This window comes from Taudactylus pleione, unplaced genomic scaffold, assembly GCF_031769625.1.
Source record: "Taudactylus pleione unplaced genomic scaffold, aTauple2 ptg000302l, whole genome shotgun sequence".
In the NCBI taxonomy this organism is placed as follows: Eukaryota; Metazoa; Chordata; class Amphibia; order Anura; family Myobatrachidae; genus Taudactylus; species Taudactylus pleione.
Genome location: NW_028284703.1, coordinates 9564230 through 9589622, shown reverse-complemented (window position 1 = coordinate 9589622; position 25393 = coordinate 9564230). Strand labels below are relative to the sequence as shown.

The 25393-nt window shown below is 47.6% G+C and overlaps 1 protein-coding gene across 1 annotated transcript in view; it reads left to right on the top strand.

Moving 5' to 3' along the window:
* RFC1 (replication factor C subunit 1) overlaps window positions 1-25393 on the top strand; it is an 85366-nt gene that overhangs the window by 38885 nt on the left and 21088 nt on the right. The window contains exons 6-21 of the mRNA XM_088482986.1: window positions 451-528; window positions 2878-2952; window positions 3569-3641; window positions 5007-5281; window positions 6090-6194; window positions 7443-7622; window positions 11122-11226; window positions 13281-13650; window positions 20277-20386; window positions 21362-21476; window positions 21953-22041; window positions 23000-23137; window positions 23252-23347; window positions 23435-23533; window positions 23897-24051; window positions 24135-24252. Coding sequence (XP_088339112.1) covers window positions 451-528; window positions 2878-2952; window positions 3569-3641; window positions 5007-5281; window positions 6090-6194; window positions 7443-7622; window positions 11122-11226; window positions 13281-13650; window positions 20277-20386; window positions 21362-21476; window positions 21953-22041; window positions 23000-23137; window positions 23252-23347; window positions 23435-23533; window positions 23897-24051; window positions 24135-24252 — 2181 coding nt within the window. The remainder of the gene's footprint in view (window positions 1-450; window positions 529-2877; window positions 2953-3568; window positions 3642-5006; window positions 5282-6089; window positions 6195-7442; window positions 7623-11121; window positions 11227-13280; window positions 13651-20276; window positions 20387-21361; window positions 21477-21952; window positions 22042-22999; window positions 23138-23251; window positions 23348-23434; window positions 23534-23896; window positions 24052-24134; window positions 24253-25393) is intronic.

The window sequence follows — 25393 nt, the reverse complement described above, 5'->3', positions numbered from 1 at the left end:
CGCGGGGGGGTTAGGTTAGCGGTTCCCGGGGGGACTTAGGGTTAGACAGCCCCCAGGAGGGTTAGGCTAGGGGAAGGGGGGGTTAGGCACCCCGGGGAGAGGTTAGGTTTAGGCACCCCCCTGGAGACTTGAGTTTAGGCTTCAGGGAGTGGAGGTTAGGTTTAGGCACAAAGAGGGAAGGGGGGGGGGTTAAGGTTAGGCACTAAGGGGGGATGTTAGGTTTAGGCACATAGAGGGGGGGGGTTAGGCACTAAGGGGGGAGGTTGGGGTTAGGCACCCCTAAAGGAGGGTTAGGGGGTAGAATAGGGTTAGTAAATACTTATCTTTTTCAGCTTCGGGATCTTCACCCCTGCCGGACATCAGCTGTCGGGATTTGCAGCCGGTGGTATAACATACTGATTCCTTCTATAGTCCTAAAGAAGATACTTTTTTTTTTTTTTTTTTTTTTAGCCACGCAGAAGCACAAATGACTCTACGCTGGATGATGCGGCCATTGCTAAGCAGCTGCAGCTCGCAGAGGATGAAGAGGTGAGTCCGAGCCACAACCAAGTCTGAGCCACATGTTTTGAATAGTAGTTTTCCTTTAAAATAACAGTAAAGAAGAAAGCAATTCTTAATGTGGAATTTACTATTTTAGTAAACAAAGGATATTCTTTTGGGTTCTTAAAGACAAAAATGTACCTGTAGTACCTTTTTTAGAGAGCCATAAAATGCATAATCTATACTTAATGCAGAATATCTATAGAAGAAGCTGCATACCGTCACAATTAGTTGACTATTTTTTTAGGCTCCAGGTGGCTGTGTAACAGTGTGAGCTTGTGACAGCTTTCCACCCAGCTTAAAGTATCTATCCCGTATAGGTTGACTTTATTTAGTTTTTTTTTTCCTTTTAAGTAGTAACTTCATTTTAAGCATTCATCTGACATTTTTGTTAGCTGTCCTACAGATCATTATCTCATTTTCAAAATCTCCCTGGAGGGCACAAAACACATCTGCCAGTCACACACACTGGTTCACAGCTGTTGGCATGTCACTTGATTTTAGGGGAGAGGGGGGTAGGGAGGGTAAGAATTTTACAGTACACAAAACATACAGAGCTCCAAGGGGTATATCAAAGCACCTCTGCTCATTACATTGTGTGTGGGTGGCCATATAAACATTTTGCAGCCTGTTGCAGAGGTTTGTATAGTTCATGGCCTTTTTGTTTTGGGGCTTATAGATGCAGCTTTACCTATATTATATCTGTAGTTCTTGCCATCTGTATTTTGTTTTGTGAAAGTAACTGTTCTTTTTTTATTATTATTATTATTATTATTATTATTATTAGTTGACCTTCTAAGAAACACATTTCCCAGAACGAGAATGTTTTTGTTCTTTACACAATTCCTCTGCCTGACACCTGCTGCTCATGTCCTCAGATAAGGTGTGATTGGAACATAGAATAAAGTCTGATGACAGTAAACAGGTTAGCGCCGGACTCTGCCTTATGTTTCATTTCCGGCTGATAACAAAATAGGACAAATCTGAGTGAAGTGTAACACGTTTACATCTTGATGGGACTTTGTATTCTCGGTAATGGGGTTGGAATTAGATGGCAAACTGCCCTTGGCAAAGGCATTGTTCTTGTCACTGCAGAGGTGGATGGGTCAGGGCTGACATATAAATAGATATATAAAGCACAGTGTGGTCTAATGTTCTTGTTGTGATATATAGCACAAACTGCCCAAGCCTGTAGTAAACCATGCATCGTAGCCATTTAGTCATTCAGCTTCTTCTCATCCCATATCCTCTTTGCAACTTGTCTGACTCTAAGTTGTCTAGTTACAATGGGGGTAGCTGTAATGGTTGCTGGCTGTGCAGTGCACAGGGACCCCTGGGTTTAGAGGGGCCCACAATACAAACTCTGTACCCATAGACTACATATCTATCGGGGCAGCAGATATCACCGGGAAATGGCACGGGTGATATTTTCTCGGAGATCTTCGCATGGGCACTAGAGCGATTACCGGGAGAATGTTGCGGACACAGTGCCAGAGTCTCCTCTGCGCAGGTGAGAGGAGCCGGCCCGCACGGAGGCTGCACACAGGCCCTTTCCTCTCTCAATCAGCCCGTCTAGTACCCTATTGTACTGTGACTATAGGCTTTTTTTTTTTTTTTTTTTTTTTTTTTTAAAGAAGTGTTCCGTCATCAAATTACTTTAATGTACAAGCGTGCTGATATGATCCGACGCATTTATCCGGGTTCAGCATGGCATCCCAACGGTCACAATCTCTATGGTGATAATGCTGGTAATTTTCAGTATGTATTCTATAGGCTAGCCCTAGCTCTAAGTCTACCTCCTCCTCTTCCCGCAGCCAAATCCTAATCCTAGTTTCCTGCATTCTAACACTTGGTCTATTAACTAAGCAGTGTTAGGAGAAGTGAAAAAGTGATAAGATGCCAGCCAATCAGCTCCCAACTGTCATTTTTCAAACACAGCCTGTGAGATGACAGTTAGGAGCTGATTGGCTGGCACCTTATCACTTTTCACTCTTCACTTTTCACTTCTAACACTGCTTAGTAAATAGACCCCTAATACTTGGTTGTCAGGATGCCGACTACAACCCCATTTATCCAAAAACCTTGCCTCATATTTTGATGTATTTTGAACTAGTGAATGACGTATAGAAACACATCGTTATGGGAAACAAGACAGCCCAGCTAGTTAACATTTCCCATATATTATATTGTATGTACAGTATTTTTTTGGCTTCTATAGTTTTTATGTTCTGTTAATAGGGTCATAAAAAAAAAAGCACAGATTCTGTACGTGTCATGTGTGCAGGAAATGAAAGCACGTAAAACTGTAATAGAGGTTTTCTTTTTCTTTCTTGGTAGATGGAAAGACAACTCCATGAAGATGAGGAATTTGCTCGAACGCTGGAAATGTTAGACGAGCCGCCGAGGCCTAAGGTGAGAGCCCTGGTTTCAATGAAAGTGACACCAGCACTTTGATACACTGTGCTCTGCTACATTACAGTAGATTTCCTGCAACACACTAGGGCTAAGAAGTAAATAAAGGCTATTGAAGGATATTTAGTAAATGTCCTAATGATCACGGCGAGCAGTCGTTTTTTTTTTTTTTTTTTTTTTTTTTTTTTTTAGACCCAATACTCCAGGTGCTGAATTTGAGTGTAGATCGGGGAGGGGGAGGTTACGTTTAGGCACTTAGGGGGGGAGCTTAGGGTTAGGCACTGGGGAGGGTTAGGATAGTGGTTAGAAAAACACTCACCAGTCTTCCCTATGGCTGTCGGGATTCTGGCTGTCGTGATTCCGACCAGCAGCATCCCGACAGCCGGGTTTTCATACCCAACCCGTTGTCTTCTAATATCTGTATAAATTACACTGTGCGGTACCTAATTCCATATTATTATATATCTACAGTACAGAGATGAAGATTGCTAAAGGGACTCTTGTAAATAGCAAGATCCAGATTAGGATTTTGTGTGTGAGACTTGATCTGATCATCTTTATAGTAATAAATCTTCAGCTTTATGTATTGAGTGCTTTATTTGTGTAACTTATTTAGGCACAGATAGACACTGGAAAGAAGCAGACGACCTCCGCAGCTAAAATAAGTCCAGCCAAGGCTCTGTCTTCAGGTAATAGACCTAGCTGTAAGGAAAGAGACCTATGCAACCATAGCGACGGGCCTGCAATGAACAACCTCCAAAGCGCTTTTCCATTATTGTGGACATTGTGTGCTCCTATATTTTATTCTTCCATGAATGTAGGCTTATCTGAGAGCAGCCAGGTATACCATATTAGTGACCCCACTCTGCGTTTTTAGCATGTCCTCCCCTCCCCTGACTATTTGGGAAGGTGACATCCTATGACAGTGCCACATTGAAGTTACTGCGCTCTTCAGTATGACCCATTTCCTGCTAATGTTTGGCTATGGCGATCGCATGGCTGTATGATTCATTTTATGCACTTACTAGCAATGAGTACGCCTGAAATGATCAACCATACTTCTCATAGGGGATGTCCACATACTTTTGGCTGTGTATGATGGTTCCTCAGCTGATCTAGGTCAGGATCAGCCATCTTTTTGGCATTCTCTGGTATTTGTGACCATATTTGTGTAAAATATTGGCCAGTCCAAATCACAGCATGCGCGGGCACATTCTGCCTACAGGCCCTTTGTATACACGGGATATAGTTATGAGACCGGCGGCCGCGATACCGCCGTTCTCAATACTGACAGGGAAATCCCGACTAGGGATTTAAGATAGGCGTCGAAATACGCCTATCTTAATCCCAATGCCGAAGGACACCAGACCGAACGAGGTAAGTCTGGAGCACCCATAGCATTATGGGTGGGGGTTTAGATTTTTAGGTTTAGAGAGCGTAGTGGGGCTAGGGTTAAGTGTTCGGGGGGGATTTAGGGTTAGGTGCCACTGGGGGGAGGGTTAGGCGCTAATGGGGAGAGTTAGGTTTAGGCACTAACTGGGTAGGGTGTGGAGGGTTAAGCTACAAGAAGGGAGGGTTAGGGGGAAGAGTAAGTATACCCGGCCCCTGTCAGGATACCAACCATCGGGATTCCGCTGTCTGTATTCTGACAGAAGGCATCCCGACAGTCGGCATTACATACACATTTGTATAGACAAAACCTCAGACTGCTTCTGCCATTTTTATGTTGTTGGTATTTGTGCAGGAGATCTTGTGGCTCTTCAGCTATTGTAACTAAACATCCAATATGCACTGAGTTACAGGAGTCCCGTGGTGCGAGGACCTGACCTACACGCTATTGTGAGGCACATTGGTTATGGCATTACGTCACCTATCTGGATACATCCAAAAGGAGTAACTGAATTGTTTGTGCCCATTTGCAGACCAGGTCTGCAGATACATTGATGCTTTGTTTCCACAACAAATATTTTGATGGTTTCCAACTGTTCCCATGTGTCAGAATTTGCTTACTATGAAGTGTAACTCCTATAAGCCATTCTACACACTGTCTTCAGCCAGAACGACAAGCCTGTCCGAGGTGTCCACAACTGAGAAGGAAACAGACTTCAAATCGGAGACCAAAAAGGCTTCACGTACACAGTCTGACTCCTCATCGTCACTCAAAGACAAGACATCGCTGGTAAAGACCAGCTCCAAGCTGGCTCTGATGAAACAGAAGGATGAATCTCAGCAAAAAGAGAAGGATGTATCCAGCCCAGCTGCTACAGCCAAGGTTATTTCCCCGAAGAAGGAACTGAGCACCCCAGTAAACACATCTCAGAAGTCAGAGGTAAGAATATTATCTCACCCAACGGAGAACTGCTGTCTGTAAAAGTGCAAAGCAAGTTTAATTTCCTCATAAAGGACACACTATTGTAAGCGTATTATAAGACCTTAGTACAACTCCAGTTGGAGTTGAGAACCACTGCCTTACAGTATATGTTGTTCATGGGTAAAATGAAAACTCTTCCATGAGAGTTGTGTAAGTGTTGTTGGCTGGTGACGTCCAAAAAGTGTTCTACCATCGTCCATGCACGTTTCATTGTTACGGTACTAATGTGTTGGCCATTTGACAGATATTTTATTTTACCTACGCAGGGAGGGAACACACTTGGGCTACCACTCATGTAAATAAAGACAAATCTATAGAAGAACGTAAGTTCCTTCTGCAGAATTTGTGTCTGTGTTTTTATTAAAAGTCCTAGAAAAGAATATTATTGAAAAAAGCACCATATACAAGGGTGGTACAATTTCTCTTTTATTTTGTTCTAGTACCAACCAAATATGTATTTTACAGTAATCTGCCGGTTTCCTTAAGGATTATATGCCACTAGTCTGGAACAAACATTCTTGCTCTGTTCGAATGGTATTAAGGTTTGGTAGATGGCTGCTACAATCCATCATTTTGATGGCGTGGCAATAGGGTTTGGTAGATGGCTGCTACAATGTAACATTTTGATGGAGTGGCAATAGGGTTTGGTAGGTGCCTGCTGCAGTATAGCAGCATGAAAGCTCCACAAGAATAAAAAATATATGGTCTTGCATTCAAACACATGATTCTGTATGGGAGCAGAAATAATACAGTGCTTGTTTCACAGTCCAGTCCTGAAGACTCTGAGAAGAAAAAGGCTAATTATACAGCATATAGGAATTTTCTTAATCGAGAGGGTCCTAAAGCTCTGGGTTCCAAGCAGATACCCCAGGTAAGCAAGTTGGATGAAGGCTTTAATGGGTACACAGCAATCTGCTTTCTTCTGAACCGTAATTCCTACACCCACTTTACTTACACCCATATCCACTTTTTTTTATAATTGCCAACATTTGCTTACAGGTGACGTGGGACCTACACGCATTGTTGCATCTATTTTGTGGGCTAAAGTTTTGCAATTCGTAAAACTGTAGCAAATTGAGTTGTTTGTTAGCCAGGAGCTGATGATCCTGGTTCCTATCAACTTTAGCTTTTATTTATGGTGAGCCTACAGATGTGTCCTGGCTCATCTAGCCTCAATACGCCATGCAGCGCAAGTGTCGCATATCAAATTAATCGGCACAGTCTACTGGTGCGTCTTAAGGTGGGTACACACTAGACGATATCTTGAGCGAATTGGACGCTTCTGACGCATCGGAACGACAAGTCGTTCAAGTCGTGTAGTGTGTACCCACTATCACGATGCCGATGCGCGCTCCCGCCGGTTGTTCGTCGCATCCTTAGATCTTTTGTACAGGCAGAACGATCTGAGGATGTAGCTAGCGATGCCATGCTGCCGAAAGCAGCATGGCCTCCGCTACCCCCCCCCAGCCGTTGCTCCGTTGCTGCTGGCATCGGAAAGTGTATGCACTTGCCAATGCCGGCACCCCCGACGGGTCCGCCGTGAACGATGTCGTGCCGGGTATACATTGTCTAATGTGTACCCAGCTCTAGTCACATCACATTGGGACTTAGACGCATTTTCAACAAAACAGATGCCCGTCGCTGGCAGTGTCTCACGGGGCCAGGTGCGCCGAGAGGGGCTGTTTGTCGTGACTGCAGCAAAGTTCCCTTTAACATTCCCCAGATACACAGAGAATACATTTAGTCTTCATGGTATTACTTGTTCAATATAACAGGGGGACATTTTTAGTTTTTAATACATATACATTTTGTATTTAGGAAGGGAATATTTTCTGATCTTATATTTACTTAAATGTGCTTGGAACATATTGAGCCATCTACAAAACAATAGCAGATAATACAGTACAGAGTACTGGAGGAAGACGTCTCCTGCTAAGGGGGAATTTGATGGAGTGATGCCCACTATATATACCTTGCCAATAAAGTAACTCGTATCAATAATAATAGGTTACTGTTTGTTTAGTATGGATTGTACAGTATCTATTATAGTTGTCACTTGGAAACGCATTCCTGAGAGATGATGTGATGGATTCTCATTGTGTACATGCTCTCCTGATAGGGAGCAGATAACTGCATGGAAGGCCTGACGTTTGTCATCACTGGGGTCTTGGAGTCTATAGAAAGGGATGAGGCCAAGTCATTAGTGGAACGCTATGGTGGCAAAGTTACTGGAAATGTCAGCAAGAAGACCAGCTACCTCATCATGGGCCGTGATGGTGGAGAGTCCAAACGTGAGAAGGTAGAGTTTAGTATGTTGAAGAGGTGGATTATAAAATGCCAGAACATGATCTCAAAACCTCAGATATTTGTAACACAACCTAATTATGCATGTTGGCAGCACCAATTTCTTTCTGTAATGCATTGGCAGACAATAGGTGACCTGATAGGTGCTTGCGGTCATCTTGGCCAACAGTAGTTTTTCCGTAAGGCGTTCGTGTATCGATCCTGACTGACTGAATGCCCACTTGGTACTTTCCTACAGCCTAAATTGACATTTAAATGTTTACATTAATTCCATAGATGTTCTCATGGAATTATGAAGATTTGGGGGTGGGGAGCATATAGTGTGCCCAGCTATTGTGGAACTACATGAAGAAGACACAACCCCACGTTATTGTGTGCAAGACATAACCGGGACATATAAGGTAGACCAGATGGTGTTGACAGGATGAGATTACATACTGGATGGTAGGTTGGGAGTGGAAGCACTTGGGGCACAAGTGACCATGGAGGGTGAAGGAAGAGTAGAGCGTGAGGGGAAAAGGGTAGGCGGGCATGAAGTGGTGAGATTTGAAAGTGTGTATGTAGGAAAGTCTGATAAGGCGAGGTAACGCGAACCAAAGTTGCGGAGCTTTTCTTTGGAGATGGTAATGAGAAGACGTTATAAGCAGGGAGGTGATGTCAATCAGGAGGTGTGTTAGCGATACATGGTGGGGAAGCATGGGTGTGCAGATTAAATTGAAATGCTGGAGGGAATGGGGTGCCAGTGAAGGGGATTGCAGACAGGTGCAGCTGTTAGGAGTAGAAGATAAGGGGTGTGTGGGTATACAAGGTCCACATTCATCATGTAAACATTCAGAATTTTGACATCAGAATGTTGACATCTTAGCATGTCGCCATTCATCATGGGGACACTGCTGAAATGTTGGCATTATAGAATGGCAGCGGGATCTTCCCAGTGGTTGTGTGGAGCAGTTCTGGGGCATACATCTGACGAGCGGCATTCCAGTGAGTATTCTCCCCCTAACCCTGACCCCTATGCATAACCCCAACTCCCCCCTAGTGCCCCCTTAACCCTAACATCCCCCCCCCCTCCAAACACACAGCCTAAGACCAGCCTCCCCTAGTGCCTAACACATCCCCCAGCACACACAGCCTAACACCAGCCTCCCCTAGTGCCTAGCCCTAACATAGCCCCCAACACACAGAGCCTACACCAACCTCCCCCAGCGCCTAACCCTAACATAGCCCCCAACACACACAGCCTAACACCAACCTCTCCCAGTTCCTAACCCTAACATAGCCCCCAACACACAGAGCCCAACACCAACCTCTCCTAGCCCTAACATAGCCCCCCAACACACACAGCCTAACACCAACCTCTCCCAGTGCCTAACCCTAACATAGCCCCCCAACACACACAGCCTAACACCAACCTTCCCCAGTGCCTAACCCTAACATACACACCCCCCTTCCCTTCCCCAACACACACAGCCTAACACCAACCTCCCCCGGTGCCTGTGCCACAGCCTAACCCTTATATCGACATACTGAGAATGTCGGAATTTCACATGTTAACATTTCAGTTCTTTTACATCAGAGCTGTTGACATTGTGGTTGTCGACAATATGATTGTAAACATTGTGACTATTTACCTAATGACTGCATCCCAAAAGAAGTATAGCCACAACGGTCATGATGGATTGGATAGAGAGAGGGGAGGCATGTATGGGGAGGGCCAATGAGTACAAGTGGAAGGTTATAGCAAGGCGAAAGATGTGTGCCAAGGTTTTAGTGAGTAAGGGGTGTATTTCGAGAGTGAGTGAATTGGGGCGGAATCCTGGCATTAGAGGGGGAAAGCGTAATGAACTCTGGTTTGGGCATGTTAAGTTTGATGTGGCGTTGGGTCTGGCAGCAGGACTCCTACACTAAGAAAGGAAGAGTGATTACGGGTGGTAATGTGGATTTCATCGTTGTCCTAGTAGAGGTGATAGTGGAAAGGAGCAGGAGCGTTCACCTAGCAATATGAGATTGGGCGGTTGTTGGAGAGATCAAGGCACGGTTTCCTGAGGATTAGGGATATAAGAGCATGTTTGAAGGCTGAGGGAAAGGTTGAGGAGGTGAGCAAGGTGCTGGAAGAGCGACCATAGGAATTGGAAGGGACAGTTTTGAGAGGACAGATTGAAGGAAAGGATCCGAGATTCTATTCCTGTAACAAAAGACAATAAGGGTAGCAGGAGGAAGAGTTTACAAGAGCTGATGACATGGTGAATAAGCGTGTATATGGTCTTTAAATTAACTTGTGCGGTAAGGGGAGGCAAAGAAGAGGGACGGTGGTGGCGATGAGAGATTAGACTTATGTTTGTTTGGTGAGGGAGATGGAAGAATAGCAGGAAGAGAGGATGACTTTGAAGTGAATGTAGTTGACATCGGATGGGGATTTCCTATATTGGAACACCGCAGAGCAGGGGTACTTCTAAAGGTAGTGAGTTTGTATTGTCAGTTTGGGACTTAGGGGGTCATTCAGACCCGCTCACGAGCAGCAGTACGCTCGCAAGCGGGTCGATGTTCCCCACTGCGCATGCGCACGAGTGAGGGAGCTCCGCCGTGCGCATGCGCGAGACCCGGGGAGCGACGGGCTTTCCATCGCTCCGGGTCTCCCACCAAAGGGGACGTGCTGTCGATGTTGTTTGACAGCACGCCCCCTTTGGTGGGCGTGCCGGGGGCGTGCCTGATAGACGGATGCGTTCCCATGAGAACGCCTACCGTCTGAAGCCGGCCCCACTGACATCACTAGTGATGTCAGTGGGAGCGATTTTGGCTCTGATAGAGCCAAAATCACTCCAGGGCTTACGGCAGGGAGACCCTACCGCAGGGTCTCCGTCTCAAGTCCGATGGTCGCGATGGTCAAGACCATCGCGACCATCTTTTTGGCCGCTCGCATATGCTGTGGGTGGTCACCCACAGCTATACGAGCGGCCAGGAGGCCGCTCCATTTTCATGGAGGAGGGCCCTGATTCAGAGCGAGCGCTCTGGTCAGAGCGTCCGGCTCTGAATCAGGCCCTTAGTGCACTGGGGATGAAGTGAGGTGGCTGAAGCTGCTGGCTCAGTGGCGCCTCGTAGTGTACAGTAGCGTTCTAGAGAGCTAAGGGGAGGGGGTTATACACACTGAGGAACCGTGGACAAAACAAGATCCTTTTCTCCCCTATTTTCACATGTACATAATAAAATGTAGGTAATACATGTTCAATGAGATATGTTATTAACAGAGCGTGTCACCGAGTAGCTTCCTGCTCTGTGTTATTACAGTTCCGTCCCTACCACAAGCTACGTTCTCCATCATCTCTAGGGTCAGACTGTTGCGCTGTGTTGTGTTAGATGCAAGCAGACTTTTCCCTCACAAACCTCCTGAGAAGCTGTAGCCCTGCAGCGTAACTGTACTCACTTCAATTTCTTCTCATAACCTATATTATGTCCTTCTGCTGAATCTCCATATTAACAGACATGTCTTTATGCAGGCAGAGAGTTTTGGGACCAGGATTCTTGATGAGGATGGTCTGCTTAATTTAATTAGAACTTTGCCCGGCAAGAAATCAAAGTACGTTATAGCGGCAGAAGCGGAGGTAAGGGCTAAACTCCACATAAACATTGGAAATTGGACACAAGGCTGATAAATGGTCTAAGGATTATTCTGTTTTATTAGTTCATGACTTTTCAAAAACAAGTAATAATATAATAAAAAAAATTGGTAAAATGTGTACAGCCACACCTAGAATTGGTATTGCCAGGACCCCACTCTTTGGTAACAATAGTATATGTTCTTTCATCACTGGGGCTAAATAAGAAAAATAAAGAAAAATACAACATGAAATCACAAGTGGCATCGCTGAGGGTTCGGTCAGCCTGCATATAGTGGCTTTATTCTGTTTACACAGCAGATACAATGTAGAGTAGGGTTATTCTACAGGCTATTGGTTTACATGTTAGTTGCCTAAATTATGATCGTGGATGTTAATTAAAATTAGATAATACAATTTTTCCAAATCCAAACATGCCTGTCCTTTTACTTTTAGTTCCTGATGAATCCTGGTTTTCTGCTTGAAAACTGGATTCCGCATACAGTACCTGCCAACAGTTCCAGAAGTATATTTATAAAAACTTCTTCTAAAATAGAAAAGTGGAGTTGTTTCCCATAACAACCAATTGGGTTATAGCTATCATTATCTACTATGTACCAGTGGTCGAAGTGAGCCTTTAGAAGTAGGGGTATGGTACAGAGGAGGCATGGCCAAATCTAGGGAGATGTAGCCACGCCCCCTAAAAACTTGTCCCCCCTCAGCAGCGTAGTTGGTCCCAGCCACCATGCACTTCCCTACAGCCTGTGTCCTGTTACCCATCCAAATGTGGTCCACAATGTGGCGGGACACAAGCAGGGAGCTTGGATGCGGATGATATATGCACTATGATCCGGATTCAGGCTCCCTGCTCGTGTCCAACCTACAGGCTGCTCACCATTCCGCTGCTGGATACACGAGTCCCTCCTCTTGCTGCCCGCACCTTAATGGCTTCTCGTCGCTGTGCCCGTGTCCGGTGCGCATCTGCACCTCCTCACTGCACCCTCTCCAGCTCCATCAGCTCGTGCCGACACGTCCCCGCTGCTGTCAGCTCTGGGATCTGCATTTGCACCGCGGCGCTGATTACATGATGCAGCAGCTTTAGCAGGCCAGCATATCCTGCCTGCACGCTGCTGCTTTATAATTGTTGCACACCACCTTCCTCTCTATCCACCAATGAGAAGGAAGAGGGATTGTCAGTATAATCTGCAGCAGACGCTCAGTGCGGAAATGAAAACACTGAGCGTGGCTGCGAAGTCTGCACAGCTGTGAGTAAGATTCGCAGCTGAGCAGGGAGAATGGCCGGTTCCTAAAAATTTGGTGGGGGAATGAAGAGGCGGTATGCCATACCGTTGTATACAGCCTCACTTCGAGCACTGCTATGTACTAGATAACAGATTCTCAATGTCGGTCCTCAGGACCCCAAACAGTGCATATTTACCAGGTCTCCTCAAAGAATCACAAGTGAAATAATTATCTTCACCTGTGAACCTTTAAAATTATGTCAGTGAGTAATGAGTACACCTGCGCACCTGCTGGGTGACCTTGAAAACGTGACCTGTGTGGGGTCTTGAGGACCGAGTTTGAGAACTACTGTACTAGATAAGATAGCTAGAACATCATTGGTTGGGCTTTTCCATTTTATTTTTTTTTTTATAATAGAAGTCTTTAGTAAATATACTTTCCAGTTTATTGTAAAACATTCTTAAGGGTAGTGATTAGAAAAGGGCATAGCCTTCTGAATTTGTGATTTTGGTGGATTGATTATGGTTTGGATGGACCTTGATCGTGATTTAATTTGCCACATGGTTTTTCCAATAGGTAAAGTCAGCAGCTCTGCTTTATTATAGGCTTTTTTTTTTTTTTTGTTAATCTAGTCTAGTTATTAGTGTCCATCTTCCTGATGTCATTTAGGAAGATTCAAGTTTCTGTGAGGTTCCTGTTCTAACGTGAGTCATCCGGGTAGGATAACCTCATAGTCTTTTTTTTTTTTTTTGCTCTAGAACATCATGCTGTTTATTTCACATTTATCACAAGCCTATGTCAATGTATTTCTTATTTAGGTGAAACCTAAAATAAAAACTGATAAGACCCCAGAGAAAGTCGTAAAAAAGCCGAGTCCGGCTAAGAGGAAATTGACCCCAGAAAAGAGAGAGTCCCCACGGGCCAAGAAATTAGCCAGTGATATGAAGCTGAGTGATACTGAGAAGGAGAAGAGCATAAAACGGGAGGAAACCACAACCTGTACTAAAGAATTGGATTTAGCCCCAGTCATCGGCAAGATGGAGAGTTTACTCTGGGTAGATAAATACAAACCAACGTCTATCAAAGCGATTATAGGACAGCAAGGAGACCAGAGCTGTGCCAACAAACTTGTGAGATGGCTGAAAGCCTGGTACCAGAACCATTCTACCGATGACAAGAAACCTGCTGGTAAGTACATGTCAGTGTGTGTAGAAGGGGGGGTATTGTAATGGAGAGGTACTGGCATACATAGGGCAGATCTCACTACAGCCAACAATGGTCCACAATGACCGCTATATAAATGTCAGTCTCTGACATTCACATTCCTGTGTTTAAAGCCATCCTGTCTGTCTTGTACCAGTCTGGGACCTCTAGGGAAGTTGTGCTCACTAGGGACCTGGAAGTATTTGTAAAGATCAATTTCTACTTCAGGGTCCATAGGGGGTCCACAGGGTTGACCTTGGGGGTATAAGCTGGATCTGGATCCATGGGCACCACGCAGTTAAAGCTTTAGCTGCTCCCAGGATGCACTTGGGTCCGTCCTCCTCTATACCCCGCCCCCGGCCACAGCACCCCCCAAAAGCTTTCTATTTTTATTGAAAAAAAAAAGAAAGAGCCTGTTAGATTTTTATTTTAAAACAGAGGCTCTAGTGTGGCAGCGACGGGCTGTCTATGCAGACGCCCACGCTGCCGCTCTCCTTCCCCGCTGGCGCCGCGACGCCAGTACTGCACTGGGGATCGCGGCGGGAGGCCAGAGTCCGTACTAGCCGGACTCTGGGTCCCTCCCTGGACTGCTGCCGGAGTCGCCGGGGACAAGGTAAGCCGCGAGTCGCCGATTAGCGGCGGTTCGCGGGTATTGCCTGCACATGCAGTCCTTTGCCCCCGGTCCTAGGGGACAGACCGGGGGCCGCTAGCGGTGGCGGCGGGCTCCCCCTCTGAGGAGGAATAACCCGTGGGACCACTAGACCACCAGGGATATATGGCAAGCGGGATGCCGGCAAGCCCTGGGGTTAATATGCTAGCCAGGGGAGGAAGCCTTCCCTGTCAGCGGCTCCTCCCCTCAGCTCAGCGCGCCTTTCAGCACGGAGTCTGGCGTCGCTGAGCTGCAGTTACACGGCCACTCCTCCTCTGAGGTCTCTGGGGGGCATTTTCTACAAGTGGCAGCGCAGATCTTCAGGGAGCACGCGGACCGGTCCCCCTGTGTACCTCTCCCCCGATATAAGGACAGTGTACACAGCACTATAGCCCTCCCAGACACTGAATCTGGGCAGGTTGATTGTAGTGGAAAGGTGCAGTGAGTATATCTTCCTGCATGGTATGTGACTTTTGCTAGTGCTGCCTGTCTGTGCTTATTTTCCGCTTACTGTCAGCTTATACCTATCCCTTCACTTCTCCTACAAGCCCTACAGGTGTGTGGGGGAGGGGCGTTTCTGCAGACCTCACCTATATAAATCACGTATTTGTGAGGTCCGTCACATACAGTTGTGTGCTACACAGTGCCGTATTGTGGGCTGTTGTTTAGCACACCGGTGAGTGCGTTTTCTTCTGCCCTGTTGCCAGATATATTTTTTGACTATATAATATATTCTGTCATGTCAGACGAGGAGGTTGAGCGCTCAGTGGCTCCGGTGTTGGCCTCCTGCGGACGCTGTTCTGCAGGAGTAGATAGGGAGGATTTGTCACAGGATGGCCTGTGTAGTTGATGCCAGGTGGCTCCTGGCCCATCCAGACCTTCTCTGGCGCAGGAACCACCGTGGGCAATGTTTTCTCAAGTGCTGGTGTCTATTGCGGACCGTCTGTCGGTCCCGACTGCTCTCCCTACTAGGGCGTTGCCCCAGCCGACCATCCCCCATTCCCCGGGTGTCCCGCAGTTATTGCGGAGTCCTCCTGGGTCTCAATCAGTAGGTCCCTATGCGGGGTTGCCTATGTATATACAGGCTTCCCCTGTGCCGCAGCAGCCTGTGGTACCTTTTCAGGCCCCTATAGCGACTCCTCCACCATGGGTGGATGTGCTCTCCAACTCCGTGCAAAATTTGGCGGCCGCTTCCTCGGCTTTTCAGTCAATGTTGCAGACTGACATGCCTTCTAGGATTTCAAAACGCCCACTCACGACACGGGCTGCTCAGGTATCGGACTCAGAGGGTTCCTCAGATGATGGGGAGGTCCCTGATGACACTGACTCGGACGCCTCGGTCCAGGAAATGGATACCAAGTCGTCCATTAATGTGCGAGCACTAGTTAGGGCGATGCGAGCTATTCTTCTTATAGAGGATGAGGCACCGGTTCCTAAGTCGAAGTTTCCTAGTTTCAAAAAAACTAAGGTGGCTTCTGCGCTGTTTCCCCTGTCGGATCAGTTGACGGATCATATGGCGGTAGCTTGGCAGGCGCCCAGTAAGAGATTCCTTCCTCAGAAGCGGTTGGCTTCTAATTACCCCTTCCCTGAGACACATTGTAAAAAATGGGAAACTCCACCGGCGGTGGATTCCCATGTCACCCGTTTAACTCGGGGCGCCACCTTACCATTACCGTCGATATCCTCGCTGAAGGATCCCACGGACAGGAAAGTTGAGACTTGCTTAAAGTCTATTTACTCCCTCTCCGGGGCGGTGGCCCGACCGTCCATGGCCATCTCCTGGGTGGCCAAGGCCATTGAGGGGAGGGCCAGTGCATTGGAAGATACCTTCCCGGACGACGCTCCGGATGTCCAGCGGGCGTTGTTGGGACAAATGAGGGACGCTGCTTCTTACATTGGAGAAGCTTCTTTAGATGCTAGTCTGCTGACCTCGCGGGTATCGGCTGCAGCGGTGTCTGCCCGCCGATCCTTATGGTTGCGGTGCTGGAGAGCGGACTCTGATTCAAAGAAAGGTCTGGAGGCCTTACCTTTCAATGGGGAATTACTATTTGGTCCGGACTTGGACAAAATAGTGGATACCCTGGCTAAATCCAAGTCGGCCTTCCTCCCTTCGGCGGCACTGCCTGCTAAGGTTCGGAGTTCGGCTTTTTGTTCCTTTCGGGTTCAGGGTAAGGCAAAAGGTCAGTCCTTCCCGAGACAGTCTGCGAGTAAGACTGCCTCTAAACCCAAGAAGCAAGCCAGGAGTGCTCGGCGCCCTTCTTCCAAGCAGGAAGATAAACCTGCGGCCTGATGGGACGGGCCTCCCTCTGGGGGACCTCAGAGTGGGAGGCCGACTTCTATTTGCCCAGTGCTGGCACAATACCACCACGGATGCCTGGGTTCGAGAAGTGGTCTCCCAGGGGTACGCCCTGTCTTTTCGGCACAGACCACCCCACCAGTTTTTCTGCACAAGTCCTTCTCAGGACAAGACCAAGGCGTTACAGGTTCAGGAGGCTATAGAGTCCTTGCTGAAAGCAGGGGTCATTGTTCCCGTTCCTCTATCACAACGAGGGACGGGGTATTATTCGTCTCTGTTTCTGGTGCAGAAACCCAATGGTTCTCATCGCCCTATCCTCAACTTGAAGTCTCTGAACAAATTCCTCAGAGTTCCCAAGTTCAGGATGGAAACGTTACGTTCCATCATTCTGGCGATGGAACCGGGGGATTACATGGTGTCCCTGGACATCCAGGACGCCTACCTCCATGTTCCGATAGCATCTTCACACCAGCGGTATCTGAGGTTCGCTATCCTTCAACACCACTATCAGTTCCGGGCGCTACCCTTTGGTCTCTCCACGGCACCGAGGGTGTTCACGAAGATTATGGCGGTCATGGCCGCACATCTTCGGAACCAGAATGTACGGCTGCTGCCGTATCTGGACGACCTCCTGTTGCTGGCGAGCTCCCCGGAGGTACTGCTTCAACATCTCCACCTGACGATCGCTTGCCTGCAAGCACACGGGTTTGATAAATTGGAAAAAGTCCTCCCTGATTCCATCACAGCGGATGGTTCATTTGGGAGCCCTGCTGGATTCGCGTCAGCAAAGGATCTTCCTGACTCCGGAGAAGGTCGCCTCCCTACAGCTGCGGATACGCAGTTGCCTGAGCCGTTGCTGCCTGTCGGTCCATTCGGCTATGAGAGTTCTGGGGTCCATGGTGTCGACATTCGACATGGTGGAATTTGTCCAGTTCCATTCCCGGCCCCTGCAGGGGCTGATTCTATCAGAATGGAACGGGTTACCTCACCGGATCCGCTCTCAGGTGCTGGTGTTGTCTCCGGACGTTCGGCAATCTTTGGCTTGGTGGCTTCAGACAGCTCATCTGGTCGAGGGGCGCCCATTTTGGATCCCGGATTGGGTCCTGCTCACGACGGATGCCAGTCTCCGGGGTTGGGGGGCAGTGACCGGCTCTTTGTTGCTTCAGGGTCGTTGGTCAGCGGAAGAAGCACTTCTCCCCATCAACATCCTGGAACTGCGGGCAGTATACAGGGCCCTGCAGACGTCCGGCCCCGCTCTTCACGGAAGGGCGGTACAGGTGCAGTCCGACAACGCCACCACAGTGGCGTATATCAACCACCAAGGCGGAACTCGCAGTCAGGCAGCAATGTCGGAGGTGTCTCGTATCCTGACTTGGGCGGAGGGTCACATTCCAGCGATCTCGGCGGTCTTCATCCCCGGAGTCCTCAGTTGGGAGGCGGACTTCCTCAGCCGTCACGACGTGCATCCCGGGGAATGGTCGCTTCACCCAGAAGTGTTTCAGCTACTCGTGGACAGGTGGGGACTGCCGGAGCTGGACTTGATGGCCTCCCGTCACAATCACAAGTTGCCCGTTTACGGGTCAAGGACAAGAGACGCAGGCGCAAGTCTGGTGGACGCGCTGTCGGTGAAATGGACGTTTCACCTGGCGTATCTGTTTCCTCCGATATCCCTGCTTCCTCGGGTTCTGCGGAAATTCGAGCAGGACGGCGGCATGCTCGTGCTGGTAGCTCCGGCGTGGCCCAGACGTCCTTGGTACTCCGATCTCAGGAGCCTCTCCATCGACGCTCCGTACCTTCTTCCTCAGCGTCGGGACCTGTTGTCTCAGGGGCCCTGCCTTTACCTGGATCTGGGTCGGCTGTCTTTGACGGCGTGGCTCTTGAGACAGCCGTCTTGAGGTCTCGGGGCTTCTCCAGTTCGGTTATTGGTACCATGCTCAGGGCACGCAAGCCTGCTTCAGCACGGATTTATCACAGTGTGTGGCACACTTACTTTCAGTGGTGTGAGTCCAGACATTATGATCCTCAGGTGTTCCGAGTTTCTAGGATCTTGGAATTTCTTCAGTCAGGATTGGATCTCGGCTTACGCCTTGCATCTCTGAAGGTTCATGTGTCCGCCTTGTCCGTGTGGTTTCAACGGAGGATTGCAATACTACCAGACGTTCACACCTTTTTCCAAGGTGTTCTCAGGATCCAGCCTCCCTTTGTGCCTCCTGTGGCTCCTTGGGACTTGGCGGTGGTGCTACGGGTCCTGCAGGGTCCTCCGTTTGAGCCTCTTGAGGCGGTGGAGCTCAAGTGGCTGACATTTAAGACTGTTTTTCTCCTGGCAATTGCTTCGGCCAGGAGGGTGTCTGAATTGGGGGCACTTTCCTGTCGCCCTCCTTTCCTGATTTTTCACCAGGACAGAGCGGTGCTCCGCACTCGTCCTGAGTTTTTGCCCAAAGTGGTCTCGAAGTTCCACATTAATCAGGAACTTGTTGTGCCAGCTTTTCAGTCTCCTGATCTTTCAGCTGGTGAGACTTCCTTAGATGTGGTCCGGGCGCTTAGAATTTATGTAGACCGGACGGTTAGGAAGTCTGATTCCTTGTTTATCCTCTTTGGTTTTCACAAGAGGGGTTGGCCTGCCAACAAACAAACGTTAGCCCGTTGGCTTCGTTCCGTTATTTGTGAGGCTTATGCACAGGAGGGCTTACCTGTGCCAGCCTCTGTTAAGGCTCATTCCACTCGTTCTGTGGGTCCCTCTTGGGCTGCTAGATGTGGCGCTTCTGCTGTTCAGCTGTGTAAGGCGGCCACTTGGTCTTCAATTTAAACGTTTTTGAGGTTCTATGCGTTTGACACCTTCGCCTCTCAGGATGCATCCTTCGGGCGCCGGGTACTCCTTTCAGCACAGGAGCGTCCCCGCCCTTAGTTGAACTGCTTTGGGACATCCCCAAGGTCAACCCTGTGGACCCCCTATGGACCCTGAAGTAGAAAACAAGAGATATGGTAAGAACTTACCTTTGTTATCTCTGTTTCTACGAAGTCCATAGGGTCCACAGGGCGCCCGCCCTGACGCACCTGGCTTCAAATGGGCTGTGTGGCTGGTCACCGGTTTTCCGTCTCCCTTTTCTGTGAGTATGGTTTCTTGTGTGTTCCAGTCTTCCTTCTCTCTGTTTACTGTGTGGCTGGTCACCGGTTTTCCGTCTCCCATTTCTGTGAGTATGGTTTCTTGTGTGTTCCAGTCTTCCTTCTCTCTGTTTAGTCTCCTCCTCCGGCCTTGGCTGCTTACCAACTGAGGTGCTGTGGCCGGGGGCGGGGTATAGAGGAGGACGGACCCAAGTGCATCCTGGGAGCAGCTAAAGCTTTAACTGCGTGGTGCCCATGGATCCAGATCCAGCTTATATCCCCAAGGTCAACCCTGTGGACCCTATGGACTTCGTAGAAACAGAGATAACAAAGGTAAGTTCTTACCATATCTCTTGTTATTGCATCAGAACATATAGCAGATTTTGCCCAGGTTTACCAATTCCATTACCTGGCTTTTGAGTTTTGTAAATGTGCTTCTGTACATGTTAAGGCTACTTTGTGCCTTGTACGTAATATATGTGTAAAAATATGTATTTGACTTGTGTTCCTCGATATTAGTCTTTAGAAAATGTATCTGTCATTTTTGTATTTTGACTATTCCAGGAAAAGTCAACAAGTTTGGGGGCAAGGACGATGGATCATCTTATAAAGCTGCCCTGCTGTCAGGTCCCCCGGGAATTGGTAAAACCACAACAGCTGTGCTGGTGTGCAAGGTAAACTTTTCTTTTTTTTTTTTTTAATAATATGTTTTAAACTAAACCTTCTTTTATACAAGGTAGGGATTTAATAACTGAAAAACTTTTTCTTTATTATCTTTTTGGAAAAGTGATGTGTCCCAAGTCATGCCTGGTGAAGGCGAGTCACAGCTTATACTGGCAGGCATATTTACTGGGTGCATTTATAATTCCCTACGTGTGTCTGACACATGGGGCAGAGAATGCGGCTTGGGTTACATGATTCTGTAGCCTTTTAGTCCTATGGTCTGGTTTCCTGGCAAGACACACACATTTATAGTAATGGTTAGTGATCTACTTCCAGCAACATATTCAGTTACAGCACCGTTCCTCCACCTTCAGATAGAACGAATATTAAACTGGGTACACACTAGATGATATGTCGTCTGATCCCGCGGATCGGAACAACTTTTCGGGTACGTAGTCTAGTGCACAGGTTCTCAAACTCGGTCCTCAAGACCCCAAACAGTGCATATTTTCCAGGTGGTCTCACAAGTGAAATAATTAGCTCCACCTGTGGATCTTTTATAATGTGTCAGTGAGTAATGAATACACCTGTGCACCTGCTGGGTGACCTGGAAAAGATGAACTGTGTGGAGTCCTGAGGACTGAGTTTGAGAACCACTGGTCTAGTGTCTACCCATGATACGCGTCCGTCTGCCCAGCATTGGCATGTGTATATGCACTGGCTGCTTGCCGGGTCCCGTCAGGCAGGGTACACATTGTCTGTGGTGTGCCCAGCTTTAGTTTGTACGTGCCCACATGCAGCTGTCACTGCATACCTGGTGTCCTTCTGTCCAGTTGCTTGTTTTTGTTGCCAGTGGACATGAAACAAACCTGGCCATTGATGCGGGCGTGTTCAATGCCCATTAGCTGCGTGTCTTATTACAGAGTCATGGTATATGATGATCATTTCTCTTCTGTATCTAAGACGCTGTCCTGTGTGTGTATTAGGAACTTGACTACAGCTATGTGGAGTTAAATGCCAGTGACACTCGCAGCAAGAACAGTATGAAGGAAGTGGTGGCAGAGTCACTGAACAATACCAGTATTAAAGGTTTTTATTCTGGTACGTGGTTTCCTTGTCTATGTGTTGTACACTGTGGGCTGATTCGGAGATGGACGCAGTGTCGATGCCGCACGCAAGCGGCCGATGTTCTCAGCCTGCGAATGCGTCTGAGCCACACTGCGCATGCGTCCCGATGGTTACCGCAGAAAGTCGCAGAACGTATTGGGACAAAGAGAGAGGAGATTTCAGTGGGCCTTTCACTGTGGTAACAGGGGCAGCTAGACAGATGGGGGGGGGGGGGGGGTACCTTTTGTAGCAATTGCACTGACGCAGACAGCCATGTTCAGATGGGTAAACTGCGCCTCTGTAGGGCTGGTGCAATGTGTGATGGTGCGGCCGATGCGCACAGTGGAGAGTTATCGTCACTGTATGAAGTCCCATCAACTGCGGCATTGGCATAAAGACTGAGTCACATCTGCTGTAGCGTGCACCTCTGTATCAGGCTTCTGTGTTTATCCTCCTTCCTGTTTCCTTAGGGACCAGCAGTACGGTAAGCGCCAAACATGTCCTGATCATGGATGAAGTGGACGGTATGGCAGGAAATGAAGACAGAGGGGGAGTACAGGTGAGACGTTACACTGCAATGGCAATGTCCGACTTTCCTTGTTACCACTTGAATCCCTGAGGGCATCTGCAATGGGCGGTATACTGATGGTTTAAGCAGGGTACACACTGTAGATCTGATAAACGCTCTGATGCCTGATAATGACATAGGTGTGTGCTCATCTTTACACAATAGCTCTTCTGTGAGAAGCATCATAGTTCAGATTAATGCAGGTAATGTCACATCGGTAACCGCTATTAATTATATATAGACCGGAAGTAAGGTTTGTGGTTTTTTTTTTCTTTTCCCTAGGTGGCTTTTTAAATATTGTGTGTGTGTGTTTTCAATTGGATCTATCTATAATTCTATATTATTGTGCTATGATCAGTCTGTCTGTACTTAGTTCCTCTCCCACTTGTGACATCACTGGTTTCCTCTGATACATGTCCTGTTTCATGTACACATCACAGTAATGCAAAATTCTGCAATTACATCATTGCTTTGTAATGACACCACTTATATGAACACGACCTGTATTATACATGGGATGGTATACTGTATAGTCATTTCTTCATATTATGTCACTGAGCGAAGGATTTCCATGACACAACGTATGAAGGCAAAGGTGTAGATCTCATTGATGACCACAAATAACCTTCTGCTGTACAGTAGGAAGAATGCTGTTCCTTATAATATATACATTTTCACAGTCATGTGATGACATCAATGCTTCATTTATAGCAGTTTATACATAAGATCATTTGGCTATTATATAGCTCTCTCCTGTCTGCTGTTATATTGGGTTTGTATCTCTAGAGTTGATAAAGCCACAGCTTCCTTATTATCTGAGGGCGTGCTGTGCCCATTAGGTAACGTCGCTAGGTTTTCCTGTGTCGGCCAGGTCCCATGTCCTGCATACATTATTTGCTGTCCTTCCATAGTGGAATTGGTCATTACATGTTCATTTGTCTTCTCTCAGGAGTTAATCACTTTGATCAAACAATCTAAGATCCCCATCATCTGCATGTGTAATGACCGGAATCACCCTAAAATCCGATCACTCGCCAACTACTGCTTTGACCTTCGCTTCCAGAGGCCGAGAGTGGAACAGATTAAGGTGAGATGAGCGGAGACTGAGAGCAGATAACTCCTTATTTTATCCTTGTATGAGGATTATTTTATTCTCTAACCTTTTGGCAGTAACATAGCTGTGCTCTCTTGTGTCTCTTAGGGGGCCATGATGTCTGTGGCTTATAAAGAGGGATTAAAGGTTCCGCCACCGGCAATGAATGAAATTATCCTTGGGGCAAACCAAGACATTCGGCAGGTGAGATCCTCTGTATGTGATGAGCAGTATTGTATCTACAAGCTTATTTGTTACCCACAGTGCTGTTCTTCTCCCCCCCCCTCTTAGGTACTACATAATCTCAGTATGTGGTGTGCTAGCAGCAAAGCCCTGACCTATGATGAAGCAAAGAGTAGCGCCAACAACGCCAAAAAGGACATTAAAATGGTGAGTGGTTGCCGTGTTGGGGCCTATTGGCATACTGCTTGTAATGAGAGAGAGTAGGTTCAGCATAGGAATGTGCGGGCTCGGATTAGTTCGGATTTTCCTGCCAAGTTCGGATTTTTCCCGCCAAAAATCAGGTCTCAGAAAGAGGCAAAACGTGGACAAACCTCATCATTCCTGGACAAAAGTCCATGAAAGATGACGTTTTGTCTCTTTCTGAGACCTGATTTTTGGCGGGAAAAATCGGAACTAATCTGAGCCCGCACATCCCTAGTTCAGCAGAACTGGCAGCTCTCTCATCTTGGCCATCCGTTTGGTGGGAACCTTCTACCTCACGCTAACACTGGTCACGCTTGGTGTTACCAGGGTCCTTTCGATGTTGCACGGAAGGTGTTTAGCAGTGGAGAAGAAACTGCTCACATGACCTTCATAGACAAGTCCGACCTCTTCTTCCATGACTACTCCCTGGGGCCTCTCTTTGTTCAGGAGAACTATGTCCATGTGAAGCCAGCTGCCGCCGGGTGAGAGTCTCTCAATGTGATTTGTTTACAGTGTTGTGTCCTGCACCAGCCTAACCCTCTAACCAGGCCTTGTATACTTCCAGCGGGAACATGAAGAAGCATTTACTTCTCCTGAGCAAGACAGCTGACAGTATATGCGATGGGGACCTGGTAGACCGGGCTATTCGCAGCAAGCAGGCCTGGACTCTCTTGCCTACACAGGTATAATTATCTGACAATGTCAAAGCATCATCTGGGACATGATGTAACAGTCTAGGCCAATGGGCAATGTCTGTTGAGTGGAAGGTTGAGATAAACAATGTTTAAAGTATGAGAGATAATAGAACCTGTAGTTTTCTACAGTTGTAAAAAAGATTCACACCCTTCGGGATTTTTCATATTTTTTTACATCAAGGAATTAGACTTAACATGGATTTGTTAGGGAATTATTTCCACTAGTCAGCAAATACTTTTATGCAAAATGAAAAACGCTCTGGAGAGTTTTCTTAATTTATAAAATATATAAAAACAGACCGTAACTGATCGACTATGGGTCTGCTTAGGTCTCTACCATAGCTGAACACTGCAGTAGCCGTCCACAATATTGCTGAAGTTCCATCAAGGTTGAATGGAGACTGTTGGCGTACAGCAATTATCATTGCACAGATTCGTTCTCGGTGGGATTGAGTTCTGGGCTTTGACTGGATCATTTCAGTGGGTGAGGCTTTTACTGTAGGCTTTAAATAGTCATGCTGCTATAATATAAATAATCGACAGTCCTGGGTCTGAGTGTTTCTCCCAGATTTGTCTATATATTACGTCCTCTAGTTTACCCTTTATTTCTACTTCAGGGTCCATAGGGGGTCCACAGGGTTGACCTTGGGGTATAGCTGGATCTGGATCCACGGGCACCACGCAGTTAAAGCTTTGCTGCTCCCAGGATGCACTTGGGTCCGTCCTCCTCTATACCCCGCCCCGGCCACAGGCACCTCAGTTTTAGTTGGTGCCCGGCCGAAGTTGGGTCACCCTGTCGCAGTGGGGCTGCAGGAGCAGCCCCTAAGCTTTATTTTAAAAGATAAATTTTTTATTTTTTTCTACTTTTTTTACACTGTTAGAGCGGCAGCATCAGACTGTCCTTTAGGACGTCCACGCTGCCGCTCCTTCTCCCCGCTGGCGCCGCGACGCCAGTACAGCTCTGGGGATCGCGGCGGGACCCCAGAGCCTGTACTAGCCGGGCTCTGGGGACTCCCTTGACTGCTGCCAGATGCGACGGGGATCAGGTAAGCCGCGGGTCGCCGCGTGCGGCGGGCCGCGGATACTTTCTATGCAGTCAGAAGCCTCCGGTCTCTGGGGACAGACCGGA